The 19,401-nt window shown below is 42.4% G+C and overlaps 1 protein-coding gene across 5 annotated transcripts in view; it reads left to right on the plus strand.

Moving 5' to 3' along the window:
• LOC147056168 (cytosolic carboxypeptidase 4-like) overlaps positions 1-19,401 on the plus strand; it is a 113,911-nt gene that overhangs the window by 51,595 nt on the left and 42,915 nt on the right. For 4 of the 5 annotated variants that reach the window (XM_085913935.1, XM_085913934.1, XM_085913937.1 and 1 more), the window contains exons 7-14: positions 807-923; positions 2,796-2,958; positions 8,670-8,757; positions 9,457-9,720; positions 10,073-10,153; positions 13,038-13,127; positions 17,928-18,076; positions 19,096-19,183. In XM_085913935.1, coding sequence (XP_085770061.1) covers positions 807-923; positions 2,796-2,958; positions 8,670-8,757; positions 9,457-9,720; positions 10,073-10,153; positions 13,038-13,127; positions 17,928-18,076; positions 19,096-19,183 — 1,040 coding nt within the window. The remainder of the gene's footprint in view (positions 1-806; positions 924-2,795; positions 2,959-8,669; positions 8,758-9,456; positions 9,721-10,072; positions 10,154-13,037; positions 13,128-17,927; positions 18,077-19,095; positions 19,184-19,401) is intronic. The other variant, XM_085913936.1, reaches the window with a different exon arrangement.

Consider the following 19,401-nt stretch of genomic DNA (forward strand, 5'->3'; position numbering starts at 1 on the left):
CTCCTCATTTAATGAAAACGTGTACTGAAGATGATGTCATGTCATTGCCGCGTGTAAAGAATGAACAAGTGGTTCACCAGAAAAGTTCACTTGATGCTTCATGTGTCAAGTGGGATACTGTGATTAATTTAAAATCAAATCTTAATACAAGTGTTGATCAAAAAGAACTTTGCAGCTCACTTCACTGGTTCCTTTATCTCAAACACTGTATTTTAGGTTGCATTACCTGACATGTTTCGGCGTGTACTTCCGCCTTCATCAGTGTCACTGGTGTAATTGTGACGCATCTTTATCAGGTGATGGATGAGGGCGTGGCTCACCTGTCAGATTTGACAGGTGAGTCACACCCTCTGCTGTCCATTCACCTCTCCAAAATGCTGCTCCAGGTGGTAGAGAGCATGTAGGCTCCCTCGTCCCTGTTGATGGTCCTCGCGCCCCGCTTACGGATCTCAATGGGCTCCCTGATCCAACGCTGATGTTTATTTTCTGCGGTACGGATGACTCTGGCCTTTCACGCCAAAACATGTCAGGTAATGCAACCTAAAATGTATTGTTTGAGATAAAGGAACCAGCGAAGTGATTTACAAGTAAAACAAAATGAACTTGGTACAAACAATTTTGCAGCTCCACGGTTGAAGTCAATGTGCTTAATCCATGAAATAATAATAAGATTAATTTATTCTTATGCATCGATAACACATACAGAAATATAAATTATTATGTATACATTATTTATGAATCTTTTAGTTCATATGAAGAATCACAGATGTTGAGGAATGCTGGATAAAGAGTGTTTCTTTTCGCAGGATGACGACATGGAGACTGATTTGAACACACTTTGTCTTCGTCCTGCCACAGACAGACCCAAAGAGCTTTTGCTGCAATACAGCCGACTCTGTCCAGAACTCTCACATGACTTCCTGGTACTTCTTTAAGACTAAGGCATCTGTGAATTGGTGTATATAATGTATGGCAATGTACTCAATTGTGCTTGTCCATCATTCGTCAGTGGCCTCTGGGCCCCCTCCCGCCATCGTCATTTCATTATTTTTTCAAATCGAACCAAAATGTAATCGTAAGTCCGTCATGTTATTTTAACCGTGTTTTTGGCATTGCTTTCGTTAATTTTCTTTCTCACACAGCGTTTGACGTATGAATGGTCACTTATTCTCATAATACTTTCCCGATTTAGGCGAGAGACTCCTGGTTTTCCACCCTGTCTCCCACCTGCCTCCCCATCTGTCATTTCATTCCTAATCACCCAATTTTACAGTTAAGTAAACAGTTTACATTTCGGGCAATATGATGTTACACGGCTCCTCCTTGCTGCGCAGCCACCCGAAGTGTTTCCATCTGCGTCCTGCTTGCCACGAAGGCTCCCTTCTCCTGCTCATGTGCTCAGTAGCGCAAACAGGTGGGCTCTACCTGAACAGCTGATATTGGGCTACATCAGCGACAGTACTCTAAAAACGGCACTGCAATGCAAACTTAAAATTAGGGCATGCAATAAGAACATTTAAAAAAAAAATAGGGTGTAGAAAAGAACCAGGAGATGGATGCGAGTGTTTAATGTAAAAATTCTGCTGTCCCATGTTTTCTAAACATTACTACTGTATTTTTCGGACTAAATGTCGCTCCGTAGTACAAGTTGCATTAGCCATAAAATGTACAATAAAGGGTAAAAAACATAAATAAGTCCCACCGGAGTTTAAGTCGCATTTTGGGGATAATTTATTTCACAAAATCCAACACCAAGTACAGACATGAACCAGCAAAAACCGGCTAAACGATACGGTATGCTAACGTGACATAAACACAAACGAGGAGCTGAGAACGGGGCTGACGTAACATTAACATAAATAATATGTTTATCAAACCATCTGTGTCACTCCAAATCATTGAATCCATCAATCAGATTCTTCATCCTTTCTGTAAACAGCGTTGCATGTGGGGCGCGCCGCTGACGTCAGACTCGTCGTCAGTTGCAGTTCAAATTATTCCACCGGCCCAAATAAAGCTGTATAAACTATATATCAAATAACTATAATATAAACAACGATTTTATCAAACTATCTGTATTAATCCAAATCATTAAATCCATCGATCGAATACTTCGTCCCTTATGTAAACAACGGCGCGTGTGGCGCGCCGCTGACGTCGGACTCGTTGTCAATTGCAGTTCAAATTATTCCACAGGCCCATATAACAATATATAAACTACTGTAAATTTCGGACTATAAGTCGCATTTTTTTTTTCATAGTTTGGGTGGGGGTGGGGTTGACTTATACTCAGGAGCGACTTATATGATTTTTTTCCCAAATTTTCAAAATTCAAAAATCCGCGATGTAGTGAAACCGCAATAAACGAACCACGATGTAGGAAAGGATTACTGTCATTTAAACTGCAAGTGACGTCACCGGCACCGCGCGGCGGTGAAGGATTTAATGATTTGGAGTGACACAAGAGACGAACAACCATCCGCAACCCGCACTCACACCTAAGGGCAATTTGGAGTGCGGCCTGGGATGTAGGAAGAAACCGGAGTGTACGGAAAAACCTCACGCAGGCACGGGGAATACTGCGATTGGCTGGCAACAAATTCAGGGTGTCCCCCGCCTACTGCCCGATGACTGCTGGGATAGGCTCCAGCACACCGGCGACCCCCGTGGGGACAAGCGGAATACAAAACAGATTGATGGACGATTTTTGAAGAAGTTCAGGAATTGCAACCAAAAAAGTTTGTTTTTATTCATATAACAGACAGCACTAAACAGCGGACATCTGTGTCACACAGGAGGAGCTGGATTTGAATTCACAAGAGAGTTCATCATCATCTTCATTTGATGACAAAACTGGGCATTGCAATCGTTTACCTTTTGACTCCTCCAGGCCGGAAAAAATCCCTCCTGAGTTTCTGTCCCAGATGGAAAAAGGCACATCACATCAAACCAAATCAGGTTAGGCTGTTGTTACCATTATGGCACACATTCAATACAACCCCCCAAAAAATGGGAGCTACAGAATTACACCTAATTTCATGCAGACTGCAGAACACATAATAATAATAAAAATAATAATAATAATAATAATAAATGTTATTTGTAATGCACTTTACATTTGGAGGAATGCTACATGGCAAGTAAAAACATGCAAAGACAAGTATAAAACAACTGGACAACAATTAGGATACAGAAACCAGGATTACGGAAATGTTAGGGTAAAGAGGTGAGTTTTAAGTACGGTTTTGAAAGAGTCAGTGGATTGGGGTGCTCTTAGGTGATCGGGGAGGGAGTTCCACAATGTAGGGGCTGCATGGGAGAAGGCCCAGTTGCCCATGGTGAGCAACTTGGTTTTCGGGACATCGAGAAAGTGTGAGTTGGATGAGCGGAGGCTTCGGGTGGCAGGTTTTGGGGCAAGGAGTTCTTAGAGGTATGGGGGAGCATGTCCGAAGATACACTGGTGAGTGAGGAGGGAGATCTTGTTATCAGTTTGGAATTTGATGGGAAGCCAGTGCAGAGAACAGAGGATAGGTGTGATGTGGTCGCTTTTCCGCACCCTCATCAGGATTCTAGTAGCGCTGTTTTGGATGTACTGTAGCGTCTGGAGGCTCTTGCTAGGGATCTCGATGAGGAGTGCGTTACAGTTGTCTAGCCTGAAGGAGACAAAGGCGTGCACAGGTTTCTCAGCATCCACATTCATTGTGGATGTGTCGTGGCCTCCTTACGAACACTGCAAGGGAAAAAAAAGCAGTGGTAACAATTCACACTAGATGCAGTGCAATGCGTATCCGTATGTGGACTGTATGCGGTGCTTCGTAAGGTCTCGCTAAGGTTTCTATTTTTTCCAGATTTCTCATGAAGCTGAAGAAAAAAAAGCCAGCCAGGAAATCCATTATATTTCAAAATAAAACACTTCCGTTTACTTTTTAAAATGCAATTCATAAAAACATATTACAAATCTACGATGTACAGACTTCCCAGTTGAGCTGACTACATAATTTGATATGAGTCGGAGATTTAAAAGAAAAAACAAACAAGCTTGAATTGAATTAAAGTCAAAGTCAAAGTCTGCTTTATTGTCAATTCCTTCACATGTTAAGACACACAGAGACCGAAATTACGTTTCCCACCGTCCCATGGTGACTAGACACATTACACAACACATACAAACAAATAGTGTAAATAGAGTAAAGACAATAGATAAGAGCGATGAATAAGTAATAAGCAAATAAACTAAATAACTAAATAACTAAATAACTAAATAAATAAATAAATAAATAAATAAATAAGAGGAGCAAAATGGAGCAAGCATACAGCAGACAGCCAGAATATAGCACAAAAATACAGGACGTTATGCAGCCGAGGGGGGAGAGACTTCAGGATCCTGACAGCTTGGAGTATGAAGCTGTTGGTGAGTCTGGTGGTGCGGAAGCGCAGGCACCTGTACCTCTTCCCAGAGGGCAGAAGACCAAACAAAGAGTGAGCAGGGTGTCTCTCATCACACACAATCGCGGTCGCCTTGCGGGTAAGATGGGAGGTGAAAATGTCCTTCAGGGAGGGGAGTGAAGCACCAATGATCTTACTAGCCGTGTTCACTGCGCTGCAGGGCCTTCATGTTGTATTCAGTGCAGCTACCACCCCACACAGCGATACAACTGGAGAAGACGCTCTCAATGGTGCCACGGTAGAATGTGGTCATGATGGCAGGAAAAGCACTCGCTTGCCTGAGTTTCCGCAGAAAGTACAGGCGGCGCTGAGCTTTTTTTGCCAGCGACGCAGTGTTGGTGGTCCAGGAGAGGTCCTCACTGATGTGCACCCCCAGGAATCTGGTGCTGCTCACTCTCTCCACCACAGCACCGTCGACGGTCAGCGGCAGGTGTTGGGTGTGACCCTTCCGGAAGTCAACAACAATCTCCTTGGGCTTGCTGACGTTCAGCAGGAGGTTGTTGTCCTTGCACCACGTGGCCAGAAGGTCGACCACCGACCTGTATTAAGTCTCGGCGCCCGCGGTGATCAAACCCACCACAGTCGTGTCGTCTGCATATTTCAGCACGCGGTTGCTGCTGTAGTTTGCAGTGCAGTCATGCGTCAGCAGGGTGAAGAGCAGCGGACTGACCACGCAGCCTTGGGGGTCCCCCGTGCTCAGCGTGATGCTGCCGGAGACATTGTTGCCAACACGTACTACCTGAGGCCTCTGACAGAGGAAGTCCAGTAGCCAGTTGCAAAGGTAGGTACTGAGGCCCAGCTTGTCAAGTTTGCAGATGAGACGCTGTGGAACAATGGTGTTGAATGCAGAACTGAACTGAACTGTTCTCCAGGTGGGTGAGGGCAGAGTGGAGGGCAGAGCAGATGGCATCCTCTGAGGACCGTTAGGCTTGGTACGCAAACTGGAAGGGGACTATGGTGGGGGGGGAGAACGGATCTGACGTGCGCCATGACAAGCCGCTCAAAGCACTTCATGACGATGGGTGTCAGTGCCACAGGGCGGTAGTCATTGAAGCAAGAAGGAGCAGGTATTTTCGGCACAGGTATGATGGTGGCAGCCTTGAAACATGACGGAACGATGGCCTGCTGCAGGGAAATGTTAAAGATGTCCTTGAAGACATCCATCAGCTTTTCAGTGCAGTCCTTCAGCGCTCGACCCGGGATGTTGTCCGGGCCCGCCGCCTTATGGGTGTTGATAGCGGCAAGCGTCCTCCTCACACTAACGGCAGAGAGGCACAGGGGCTACTCGTTCGGAGGGGGAGGGGTCTTCAACGGGCAAGGTCTGTTCTGAGCGCCGAAGCGAGCAAAGAAGCTATTAAAACACAAAATGTACTTATCCATGGTAAAAGAGCCAAAGTTACGGGAAAAAGGAAGAGTATCAATAAGAACTAGAAAATGCAATTCCTGTAGAAATTGCGTGAAGGCAAAGAAGTTGAATAAATACTTGGGGAATGCTGCAGAATGATGTTTAAAGTTGGAACAGTTTGAATTGGTTGAAAAATGTAGAAATTAGTAGGCAAAAACGAAATTTTAGAAAATTTGGCGGAAATTTCAAAATTGAAAATATGAAATTTTTGGTAAGTGTGAAATTGTTGAATAGGTAGGCCAAAGATGAACAGTTAAAAGTTGGAACGGGTTGAATCGGTTGAAAAATTTAATAGTTGAATCCCCATAGAGAATGAATTGGAATTTTAAAAAACAATTGCACCAAAAATGTTTGAAATTTGGAACAAAACAAAAACTATGGGTTTAAGAGGTTCACTTTGGTGTTCTAAAGTTGAAACGGGTTGAATCGGACAAAATTTTTAAAAGTTAAAGCAAATGTTGAATTCCCCATTGAGAATAAATGGAAATAAAAAAAAAGTGCCAACTATTTTTTTAAATTTGGAAGGAAACAAACACTACGGGTTTAAGAGGTTTACTTTGGAGTTCTAAAATTGAAACGGGTTGAATTGGACAAAAATTGTAAACGTTAGAGCAAATGATTAATCCCCATAGAGAATGAATAGGAATTTTAAAAAAAGATTGCTCCAATTTTTTTTTGAAATTTGGAACGAAACGAAAACTACTGGATTAAGAACTTTACTTTGGAGTTGAAAAGTTGAAACAGGTTGAATCGAACAAAAATGGTAAAAGTTAGAGCAAATATTTGATTTAGGGCACTTCTGTTTTCTTTAGGGCATTTCTGGTTGAATTAAAGTCACTTCCAGTTTATTGGGGGCACTTCTGGTGTAGTCGAGGTCACTTTTGGTTTAGTTGAGGTCACTTCCGGTTTATTTGGGGCACTTACAGTTCTATTTAGGTCACTTACGATTTGATTTGGGGCCCTTCCGGTTCACTTCCTGTCAAAATTGGGGCACTTCCGGTTCACTTCCTGTTCATGTTGAGGCACTTCTTCATTTTGGGGCACTTCCTGCTTGTTTTGGTTCACTTCCGGTGAACTTCACTTCCACTTCAAGGCCAATCATTCGCTTTCACACAATAAAAGGTAAGTGTGGCTATTGTTTACAAGTAGCTCTTGCATGTTCTTCTCATGCCCAGAGAAAACGCACGCGGGCACGGGAAGAACACACCCTTCTAACTGTGAGGCGGACGTGCTAAACAGTGCGTCACCGAGTCGGCAAATACTTGTGTGTGTGTGTGTGTGTGTGTGTGTGTGTGTGTGTGTGTGTGTGTGTGTGTGTGTGTGTGTGTGCGCGCGCGCGCGTGCGCGCGCACGTGCGTGCATGTGTGTGCATCAATGGAGCTCTGAGGTTCAGACCATGGATCTCAGTTTTAGTCCCCTTTAGTCTCAAAGGTATTGGAAAGGTTGTAAGACTAAATGAATCAAACAAAAATTCCAGCTTATATTTGTGTTGGGTCTGAATATGATCAGACATTAAATCACATGCTGGAACGAAGAGGAGAAGACAACCAGGATGAGTTTACTCGCGAGGAGAACGATAGAGAAAGGAAGCTCAGTTACAATCTCCACCAGTTCTGAGTTCCTCCTCCACGTGCTCCTCTTTTTAATGTCTTGGTTGCCCTGGTTACAGAGGCGTTGCTACACTAAAGGGAGGGGAGATAGTGGCTCTAGCAACGCTGATTAGCTAAGGAATGTAGTGTAGTGTGATTTAGCACTCGTCGGCCCTCGACCCCCGCATTGGGACTGCAGAGTCTGCTTTCTTCCCCCAACCAGTTGTCCTCTCCATGAGTGGCCGACTCCTCCTCGACTGTGATCAGATAACTTGAGGCACGTTGAATGTCGCTTACCTGTGGAACAATGCAACTAAACCCTTGCTAAGTTTATCTTCTTAGTAAACTAACACAACACATAATAATAATAATATCTAGCCCTACTTAAACATTTCAACCCATATTAAGTAAATGTAAGGTAACTGGTATACAGTTCCTTAAACGAACATTGAGTAAATATGGGATAACTTTAATGTGACTACTTCAAACTGTATATAACCAGTTTTGATCATCTACAATCTATGAATCAAAGCTACAGTTAACTAAAAGGAATGAAGTCCCTAAACGAAGAACATCTCGCAAGCAAAGAATACCTGCTCATTGTCATTGAAGACTTCTTACAAAACAAACACAAAAGTAACATAAGGACAGGAAGGAAACATAAGGCTGACGGGGATCAAAAGACATTCCTTGAACCAAATAGAAAGCATTTAGTTTAAAGGAGAGTTGTAAACTCATAAAGATAAGGCCTCCTGGTCTGGCAGGCCAAGGCTTCCCCCGAGATTATTCCAACAATTTGATATTATTTACATCGAGATTTGTAAAACTTAGAATGGTGCACCATATATCTGAAGCCACCCACTTTTCATATGGGCAAAATATTAGAAGAGATACATATTATCAAATGAACTTAAAGTGAATAATATTTAATATGTGGTGGCATCCTCCTTATTTGCAATGACTGCATCAAGTCCACGACACTTTGACTTCACCAGACTGTTGCGTCCTTCATTTGAAATGCTTTCCCAGGCCTTTACTGCAGCCTCTTTTTGTTTCTTTCTGAGGGTCTTTCAGGAGGTGAAATGCATATACTCTATTGGGGTATGGTCTGAAGTCCTTTGTTGTTGTTTGTAGTGTGTTTGAGTCATTTTCTTGTTTAATTACCAACAGTTATTTACATTAGCATGTTCCTAAAATGTCCATCCACATTTTGTCTCTCCAATATGTAGCTCCTTGCCCGTTAAAAGTCAAAGACTTCTACACTCATACTGGTATCTTTAACACCAGATCTGGTGGAACCAAGACTGGAGAGACAAGGTAAGCTACAGCTTACAGGTCATTAGTATTTGTTCTTTGTGGGTTCTGAGTAATTACCATCCCAAACATTAAATGCATTGCATATATCATGGCATGGTCCATAAACTACAGTATGGACAGTCAGTCACTCATCCAAGGAAAATTTTCAAACAGGCATACTGTTTCTGCTACATGATAATGTTGTTGTTGTTTTTTTAATCTTTGAATGATCAATTCAAAACAGAACACAGTTCATCTGTACTTTTGCCATGGTTTGGACAGGGGAGTCGGGGACTTTAATTAAAGACCAGAAAAATTGGATGAAAAGTGCACTTGGATTCATTATCCTTGGGGGTATGGTGGAGAAACATACTATCACAGAGGTATTCATTTGGGAACTGTTTAAAAATGTGAGAGGAAATATATAATGACTTTTTTAAGGACATACATTGGTACCCAATGTTTTTTGCTCACTAATTATCGTTCTATCACAACTTTACTTGTGTGTGTGTGTGTGTGTGTGTGTGTGTGTGTGTGTGTGCGTGCGTGCGTGCGTGCGTGCGTGCGTGCGTGCGTGCGTGCGTGCGTGCGTGCGTGTTTGAGGAGTTTGTGCCTCATTTTTGTTATCTTTGTAAATCACTGCCGTCTCCCCTGTTTTGGGAGTAAATTTTCTCTTTTGTTTGTATCCACTGTCACATGATCCTCTTTTTCTCATCCTAGGGAAGAGGTCAACTCAAGTCTGACAGATGATGAACAGAAAAATAAAAATGAGGGAAATGGAAAATGTTATAATTCTCCGATGACAGATTTAATCGACATACATGGTCATGACATCCCTTACCATGAACCCAGTATGTATCGTGCTGCAGCCATGAAAACAAAATCTGTCCCAGGATTCAGCACGCTTGCTTTTCCTGATTTTTGGGGTCAGGTCCCACCACCTGGAAATGAACCCATGGCTCCACGCAAGCCCAACATCCAGAGGTACCCTGACGCACAATATAAAGAATGAAGTTGTAGTGGTACATTCGCATTATTTGTCAGTGTTTGAGCAGTCTTTGAACGCACCTCTAGTCTACCAACCAAGATGTTTGAGTACAACGGAGGCAGGGTTTTAGTGAATCAGGCATCTTCCTCCCGGGTTAGAAAAATAACTTCCAAAATAACTCATATTTCTTTAGAAATTAGATTGTCATCGTGCCAAAGGTAATAGCCTATACAAACAAACAGTCCTGTAATAAACTGTGGAAAGCTTAAAATAGCCCTTATACACACATGATTCAGCTCCTTTAATCTTCATTTTATTTGCATGGCTTTTAATGTTTTGTTTTGACAGGCAGAAAGTGCTTGAAGATATCCAACGTTTCTTGAATACCGATATCCTCAACCAAGTGGTCTTTGATTTGGAAGATGAGTGGTAGGTTAAAAATATAGAAACATTTAGTAATTTTTCTATATCGGACATCTTTTTTTGTTTACCGTATGTACGCAGCAAGTGACAAATCTTAAGAAGAATCTATTTGTTGGTAAATCCATCCATCCATCCATCCATCCATCCATCCATCCATCTTCTTCCGCTTATCCGGGGTCGGGTCGCGGGGGCGGCAGCTTTAGGAGGGACTCCCAGACTTCCCTCTCCCCAGCCACTTCATCCAGCTCATCCCGGGGGATCCCAAGACGTTCCCAGGCCAGCTGAGAGACATAGTCTCTACAGCGCGTCCTGGGTCGTTTCCGGAGTCTCCTACCAGTGGGACATGCCCGGAACACCTCCCCAGGGAGGCGTCCAGGAGGCATCCTGGTGAGGGTAGGAGCGTAGATCGACCGGTAAATTGAGAGCTTTGCCATTTGGCTCAGCTCTCTCTTCACCACGACGGACCGGTACAGAGTCCGCATTACAGCCGACGCTGCATCGATCCGCCTGTCGATCTCGCGCTCCATCCTGCCCTCACTCGTGAACAAGACCCCAAGATACTTAAACTCCTCCACTTGGGGCAGGATCTCATCCCCGATCCGGGGAGGGCCTTCCACCCTTTTCCGACCGAGGACCATAGACTCGGATTTGGAGGTGCTGACCCTCATCCCGACCGCTTCACACTCGGCTGCGAACCGCTCCAGTGAGAGCTGGAGATCACGGCCTGAAGAAGCCAACAGCACGACGTCATCTGCAAAAAGCAGAGATGCGATGCTGAGGTCCCCAAACCGGACACCCTCAACGCCTCGGCTGCGCTTAGAAAAATTCTGTCCATAGAAATCATGAACATAATCGGTGACAAAGGGCAGCCTTGGCGGAGTCCAACCCTCACTGGGAATGAATCCGACTTACTGCCGGAAATGCGGACCAAACTCTGGCATCGGTAATACAGGGACCGAACCGCCCTTAGCAGTTGGCTCGGCACCCGTACTCCCAAAGCACCCTCCACAGAACCTCCCGAGGGACATGGTCGAACGCCTTCTCAAAGTCCACAAAACACATGCGGACTGGTTGGGCCAACTCCCATGCACCCTCGAGGATCCTGCCGAGGGTGTAGAGCTGGTCCACTGTTCCACGGCCAGGACGAAAGCCACACTGCTCCTCCTGAATTCGAGCCTCGACCTCCCGACGGATCCTCCTCTCCAGCACCCCTGAATAGACCTTACCAGGGAGGCTGAAGAGTGTGATTCCCCTGTAATTGGAACACACCCTCGGTCCTCCTTCTTAAAGAGGGGAACCACCACCCCAGTCTGCCAATCCAGAGGCACCGTCCCTGATGTCCACGCAATGCTGTAGAGGCGTGTCAGCCATGACAGCCCCACAACATCCAGACCCTTTAAGAACTCCGGGCGGATCTCATCCACCCCTGGGGCCTTGTCACCGAGGATTTTTTTAACTATCCCATTGACTTCAACCCCAGAGATTGGAGAGTCCACCTCAGAGTCTTCAGGCCCTGCTTCCACAATGGAAGGCGTGTCAGTGGAATTAAGGAGGTCTTTGAAGTATTCTCCCCACCGACTCACGACGTCCCGAGTTGAGGTCAGCAGCACGCCATCTCCACTGTAAACAGAGTTGACTGTGCACTGCTTCCTCCTCCTGAGACGCCGGATGGTGGACCAGAATTTCCTCGAAGCCGTCCGGAAGTCATTCTCCATGGCCTCGCCAAACTCCTCCCACGCCCGGTATTTTGCCTCAGCAACCGCTGTAGCCGTGTTCAGCTTGGCCATCCGGTACCTGTCAGCTGCCTCCGGAGTCCCGCAGGCCAAAACGACCCGATAGGACTCCTTCTTCAGCTTGACGGCATCCCTTACCGCCGGTGTCCACCAGCTGGTCCGGGGATTGCCGCCACGACAGGCACCAACGAACTCACGGCCATAGCTCCGGTCGGCTGCCTCAACAATGGAGGCGCGGAACATGGTCCACTCGGACTCAATGTCCCCCGCCTCCCCCCGGACGTGGGAAAGGCTCTGCCGGAGGTGGGAGTAGAAGCTCTTCCTGACATGGGATTCTGCCAGACGTTCCCACCAGATCCTCACAGAGCGTTTGGGTCTGCCAGGTCGGACCGACAACTTCCCCCACCATCGGAGCCAACCCACCACCAGGTGGTTATCAGTTGACAGCTCTGCCCCTCTCTTCACCCGAGTGTCCAAAACATGCGGCTGCAAATCCGATGACAAAGTCAATCATCGAACCGCGGGCTAGGGTGTCCTGGTGCCAAGTGCACACATGGACACCTTTATGTTTGAACATGGTGTTCATTATAAAAAATCTGTGTCAAGCACAGAAGTCCAACAATAGAACACCGCTCGGGTTCAGATCGGGGGGCCGTTCCTCCCAATCACGCCCTTCCAGGTATCACTGTCATTTCCCATGTGAGCATTGAAGTCACCCAGCAGAACGGAGTCCCCAGAAGCACTTCCTCCAGGGACCCCAAGAAGGGTGGGTACTCTGAGCTGCCGTTCGGTGCATAGACACAAATAACAGTCGGGGTGAGCCCATGGGAAGGGGGACTCACGTTTTCTTTTCGGGCTATGCCCGGCCAGGCCCATCGGGCCTGGCTCCAGAGGGGGGCCTCGGTGACCGGCGTCCGGGCGAGGGTAAACTAGGTCTATATATTTAATTCATCAAAAGGGGTCTTCTGAGCCGTGCTTTATCTGGCCCTTCATGTAGGGCCCTTTTGCCATGGGTGACCCTACCAGGGGCATGAAGCCCCAGACAACATGGCTCCTAAGATCATAGAGGCACGCAAACCCCTCCACCACGATAAGGTGACGACTGGTAAATGATTATTTAAATAAAAAAAAAACATTTTAATTGTGTTTTCTTTTAGTATGCAGTTTCCACCTGCCAAGCCAGACACCTTGAGATTCTTTTCCAGTTTTGAATGTGGCAACCTGAGAAAGGCTATTTGCGTTCGCAGGTATGTACAAATTTGTAATGGTAATAAGGTTAAAAAAAGAAAAAAGGGAAAAGATCATAAAATAGTATGATTAATCATCACTATCTAATCAGTGGTCTTTGTTATGAAAGATGAGTGGTAGGTTAAAAATACAGAAACATTTTGTCATTTTTCTGTATTGTCAGGTAGTAATGCGCATTAATGAAATTGGTCGATAAATGAAGAAAGTTAACCTTAAAGTACACCTTTTAGGCGGACTTTGGGGTCCAGCATTTTGGAATCTCATGAATCCCGAAAGCACGTTATTTAGACAGTCTTGAAAGTATAATAAAATTAGAGCCATGCATACGAGTGTTTCAAAAATTGCAGCATAAGCAAAGATCTATCAGCCCCTACCAATCGCAGTCTCTGTGGTTGCACAATGTACTGCTGTTCCGACTTATTCTTATCGCCTTTAAATTAGTCATGGAAATTAAATCACTAGCGCTAAGGTTTACGCATTCGTCATTTAGCTTCGTAGGTTCTTTATATCATTCATTTAAAATACGACTTCAAAATCGATTCAAAGTCGATTGCGGTGACCACTAAACAACAACGTTTTGTTCGGAGTTTATTTGAAATATTTTCATTTAACCAAAGCCCCATCCCAACGTTTTAGGCATGAACATTAGTTGCGTGTTGTTTTCCAAACGGTTTAACGTTAATCCTCACAGTTCAAAGGAAAATTTATTTACAATGAAAAAAATTGGGGTCCATGACCGAACCGCGTTAGACAGATAGTTACCTAGAATCGAAGCATGTTCTATCAAGGTTTAGGGGGATTATTATTATTATTATCTGTGTATTAGTTTTAATATACTGCACACCCCACTTCAAAGTTTTGCAACAGTCAGACAAGTTCCTTTAAAGTAGAAATATCATGCTCAAGAATCCTTCCTTTTTACATTCTACACATTGAGTTGTGTATAAAATGGAACAGCAAATCTTTTGTGTGAATTCTTTGTCATCACAGGCCCTCTTCAGAGCAAGTAATCTTTGTGCGTCTTTTTAAATGCAAATGAGATACTTCACACCCCGCTCCTTTCAGGCTGCAAGATGTGCGCCTCCCTTTCCAGTCAAACATATTTGTAGTTTGTTAGCAGAGATAGTTTTCTTGCAACACACACTTTTTGATTGATTAAAAGATGTCAACAGCAACAACCCTCAGAATATTTATGTATTATTATATTACACGTATTGTAAACAAGCTTGGCGTTAGCGAGAGGCTAACAAATGCATTTAACACATATTGCGTGTTGTGCGGGATGTCCGTTGTTGAGCCAGGAAAGCAAAGGTGTGGAGTTTGGAGTTGATTCTTTATTGGCAAGATCTTGGGTTGTTTAATGCCGGTCAATACACAAGCCACGGCAGCAGATGAAACAACAACTTCTATCTCCAGGTCAGCTTGTTTTATACTGTCTGGAAAGGCGGGAACTTGTCACATAACCATTTCGTACCTGAGGCGGGAACTTGTCACATGACCATTTCGTACCTGAGTGTGGGGGGCGGCATCCCCCAGTGTGTACGTGTGTTTTTGCCTATGTGTGTTGTATTCGTGTTCTGATTGAGCAGTTGTGTTTGCATAAAATAATAAAAGAATTGTACATATATGAGCATCATATTGTACAGACATTGTCCACCCTAATAGAACATGTCCACATTGCTGTTGCTCCCTCTTCACACATTATTGTTCCCCAAGAATATAACAGCACCTTTGATACAACTACCCAAAATGCATCCACAATTGGAGCACATAGCACTAAAATAAGCAGAAAGACAGATGCTAATGCTCCGAAAACAAATACATCATAGACATGCAATTATCTATCCATCCATCCATCAATTTTCTGTACCGCCTTGTTCCCATGGGGGTTGCGGGCGTGCTGGAGCCTATCCCAGCCGTCATCGGGCAGTAGGCGGGGGACACCCTGAACTTGTTGCCAGCTAATCGCTTGGCACACAGAGACGAACAACCATCCGCACTCGCACTCACACTAAGGGGCAATTTGGATTGCTCAATCGGCCTACCAAGCATGTTTTTAGGATGTGGGAGGAATGAAACAATGAAACTAGGTCTTTCGGCAAATCCTTCTCTATACTGACAGGAAATTTCTGAAGCACTCGCCCCTGAACAAGCAAGACAATTACATTTTGAAGTAGAGCATTTTTTAAATTTATTGTTTATTCTCTATCATTCCCTATGACTGGCTGACGACCTGTTCAGAGTGTAGTTTGCAGCACCCCACACGTCCCCATAAACGGTGTTGAAAATCGATGGATGCTGTATTTATTCATACATGTTTCATACATCATGTAGAAGCATGTTCTGGATGGGCTGAATCTTTATTTTTGTAGACCTCAAGCGCCCCGAACAACTGATATCATTTTTAGTCAACAGCAAGTGGAAAAATGGCCACCGCCCAAGATAGATGAAATTGAGTGGATTTTGCTGCTTGGGTTATATTCCATAAATGCAATACTGATCAGATTACCAATCATGTTTAGACTTGTGCCACATACCTTTGTCAAAAAACATCACATACAGACTTAAAAAAGGATGTGCTATCTGGATTGGGTTGTGTGCGTATCGTTTCTCATTTTTCTAATTAGTGTGAAGGCGAAGGCCTTCACACTATTGTTATTAGTGTGAAGGCGAAGGCCTTCACACTATTGTTATTCTACTTTATTTTTCTTCTTCTTATTATTATTATTAAACAATTTATTCCTCCCACTTTTTTGACACCTAACTACTCCCACATGCTTTAACCGATTCACCCCATTCCAACTTTCACACGTTCCAAAAATTCACGGCATAATTGCTAGTATTTTATTTGTTCATAACATTTACCGTTTTTGCATAATTAGCAAATTTGTGCCTTAAAATCCCCCATTCATTCTTAATGGCGCATTAGACACGAGCGACGTTCAGGAGTGAGTTCAAATTTTGACATCTGACAACTTTTTTCATGTTTTCTTTCCTTAACTCGTTTATTTAACTCTTTTATTTTTTATTTATTTATTTTCCATTCATTCATTTAGTTATTCATTTAATTTTAAGTTAAAAACATCATTTTACCGTTTTAACGGAATTTACCGTTTTTATTTCTTGTTTAATATCATCATTCCACCGCAGCAACACTAAGCCGCTGTTTAGCTCAGTAAGAAGACAATGGTCCTATGAACACGAGCCACGTCTGCGAGCGAGTTCGAGTCCCGCTTGGCCATAATTTTTTTATTCATTAATTTTTCATTCATTCAATTTTAACACATTTTAATAATTATTTTCATCATTCATTTAGTTATTCATTTAATTTTAAGTTAAAAACATCATTTTACCGTTTTAACGGCATGTACCATTTTTATTTCTCGTTTAATAGCATCATTCCACCAGTGCAGCACTAAGTCGCTGTTTAGCTCAGTAAGAAGATAATGGCGCTTTGAACACGAGCCACTTCCAGGAGGGCGTTCGAATCCCGCTTGGTCATAATTTTTTTATTCATTAATTTTTCATTCATTCAATTTTAACACATTTTAATAATTATTTTTATCATCATCATTAATTTACCATTTTTATTTTATTTAATCATCATTAATTTACCATTTTTATTTCATTTAATCATTATTTCGAGTCCCACAATAGTGTGAAGTGCCTTCGCCTTCACACGCAATTTCTCCAGAAATTGCCAATTCTAGTTCTACTTTATTTTTCTTCTTCTTATTATTATCCTACTTTATTCCTCCCACTTTTTTGACACCTAACTACTCCCACATGCTTTAACCGATTCACCCCATTCCAACTTTCACACGTTCCAAAAATTCACGGCATGACTGCTAGTATTTCATTTGTTCATAACATTTACCGTTTTTGCATAATTAGCAAATTTGTGCCTTAAAATCCCCCATTCATTCTTAATGGCGCATTAGACACGAGCGACGTTCAGGAGTGAGTTCAAATTTTGACATCTGACAACTTTTTTCATGATTTCTTTCCTTAACTCGTTTATTTAACTCTTTTATTTTTTATTTATTTATTTTTCATTCATTCATTTAGTTATTCATTTAATTTTAAGTTAAAAACATCATTTTACCGTTTTAACGGCATTCACCATTTTTATTTCTTGTTTAATACCATCATTCCACCGCACCAACACTAAGTCGCTGTTTAGCTCAGTAAGAATACAATGATGTTTGGAACACAAGCCACTTCCGCGAGGGAGTTCGATTCCGGTTGGTGATAATTTTTTTATTCATTAATTTTTCATTCATTCAATTTTAACACATTTTAATAATTATTTTCATCATTCATTTAGTTATTCATTTAATTTTAAGTTAAAAACATCATTTTACTGTTTTAACGGCATGTACCATTTTTATTTCTCGTTTAATAGCATCATTCCACCAGAATAGCACTAAATCGGTGTTTAGCTCAGTAAGAAGACAATGGCGCTCTGAACACGAGCTACTTCCACGAGGGCGTTCGAATCCCGCTTGGCCTTAATTTTTTTATTCATTAATTTTTCATTCATTCAATTTTAACACATTTTAATAATTATTTTCATCATCATCATTAATTTACCATTTTTATTTTATTTAATCATTAATTTACCATTTTTATTTCATTTAATCATTATTTCGAGTCCCACAATAGTGTGAAGTGCCTTCGCCTTCACACGCAATTTCTCCAGAAATTGCCAATTCTAGTTAACATAGCTATTCAAAATATAAAAACATTGATGGTTTTGTTGCTGATGCATCTGTTATTTGAACGCTTTTTCTCTGTAGATACGAATATGACCTAATATTGAATGCAGATGCCAACTGTTCCCAGCACACTCAGTGGTTTTATTTTGAAGTCAGTAACATGGTGCCTGATGTTCCCTACCGTTTCAATATCATCAACTGTGAGAAGAGCAACAGCCAGTTCAACTACGGTGAGAACTGTTGTGACGCAAACACTGACTAACAGTGAGAAGAATCTGCTTAACTGCACCGAGGACATTGCTGATTTAAAAAAACAAAACTATTTTTGTCTAGCTCAAACTAATTCATCTTGGCTCTTTTTTTAACCTGAGTACTTTTTTCATCCAAGCTTTGGTAGTGTCGTCTCTGCAACGAACTGTAGTCAAGAGGGAAGTTTGTACCTTGGGTCCAAAAGGTTTATTAAATGACGAACACCAGTCTTTTCTAGGACAGATCATCTAAAATCAATCAATTTGAAAATCCTTTGTGTTACTTTTTGCATTAGCTTTTCTCTTTTTTGAAATACCTCTGTAAGTGTTTGCTGGTGTGGCTTTGCCGCTTTGCGCTTCTTAAGTAACAAATTAATTTTCCAGCATTAAAGTGATCTCTGCTGGTTCCGCCACGAGGATTTGTTTAGCGCAATTGCACGTCGCTGTTTGACTATCTTTGTTGTAGTAAATAATAATAAAAAAATTATTAATGAATAAAAATATTAGATTGCCATTGTGCCAAAGGCATGCCAAAGTAACAATGAAAAGCTTAAGATAGCAAACAGCTCCTCTAATCAATTCCACCTCATCCACTCTAGTTGGTTCCAGAACAAAAGGCACTGAGTACAGACAGTGCTTTCCGTCATGGTTCGTTAATCTTACTCAGACTGAAGCTTATTATCCTTTTCCTCTTGGAAATACAAAATTGCTCCAGTTTCCCCACTTGGATAAGCCTGGAGCTGATCTTCCCATCTTGATGTGTAATAAATGAAGTTATTTAGCAAGGCCGGGGAAAAATGTGTTTTCCTTCTCGTCCACAGAATGAGAACGAAAAGTCTTTCAGTTCAGAAGTTGATTCTATCATAACATACAATATTTCAAGTCAAATTTAGGAAAATGTTAACGTGAAATCCTAATGCTTGATCTTAAATCTCTATTTGGTCTTGCATTTGGCACAAATATTTTCCTGAATTAGTATTGTGTGCATTTGCTTATTACAGGAATGCAGCCAGTGCTTTACTCAGTACGGGATGCATTAAATGGCAAACCCCAATGGTGCAGGTCTGGGACAGAAATTTGCTATTTCAGGTAAAACTGGACTACTCAGATTCATACATTTTTTCCATGTATTGTAATGTTGTTATTGTGTTTTGTTGTGTTGTGTACTAATATTATTTGCAATGTGTTGGAACACACCTAGATGATTCAAATTAATGAAGATGTAAAACATCTATGAAAACATACATGTGAGAGTCTTCAAAGCATTCCTTATACCTTCTCATTAGTAGGTAGTTGCCAATTGATCC

Source organism: Syngnathus leptorhynchus, chromosome 6 (genome assembly GCF_054491065.1).
Source record: "Syngnathus leptorhynchus isolate UIUO chromosome 6, UIUO_Slep, whole genome shotgun sequence".
Taxonomy (NCBI): Eukaryota; Metazoa; Chordata; class Actinopteri; order Syngnathiformes; family Syngnathidae; genus Syngnathus; species Syngnathus leptorhynchus.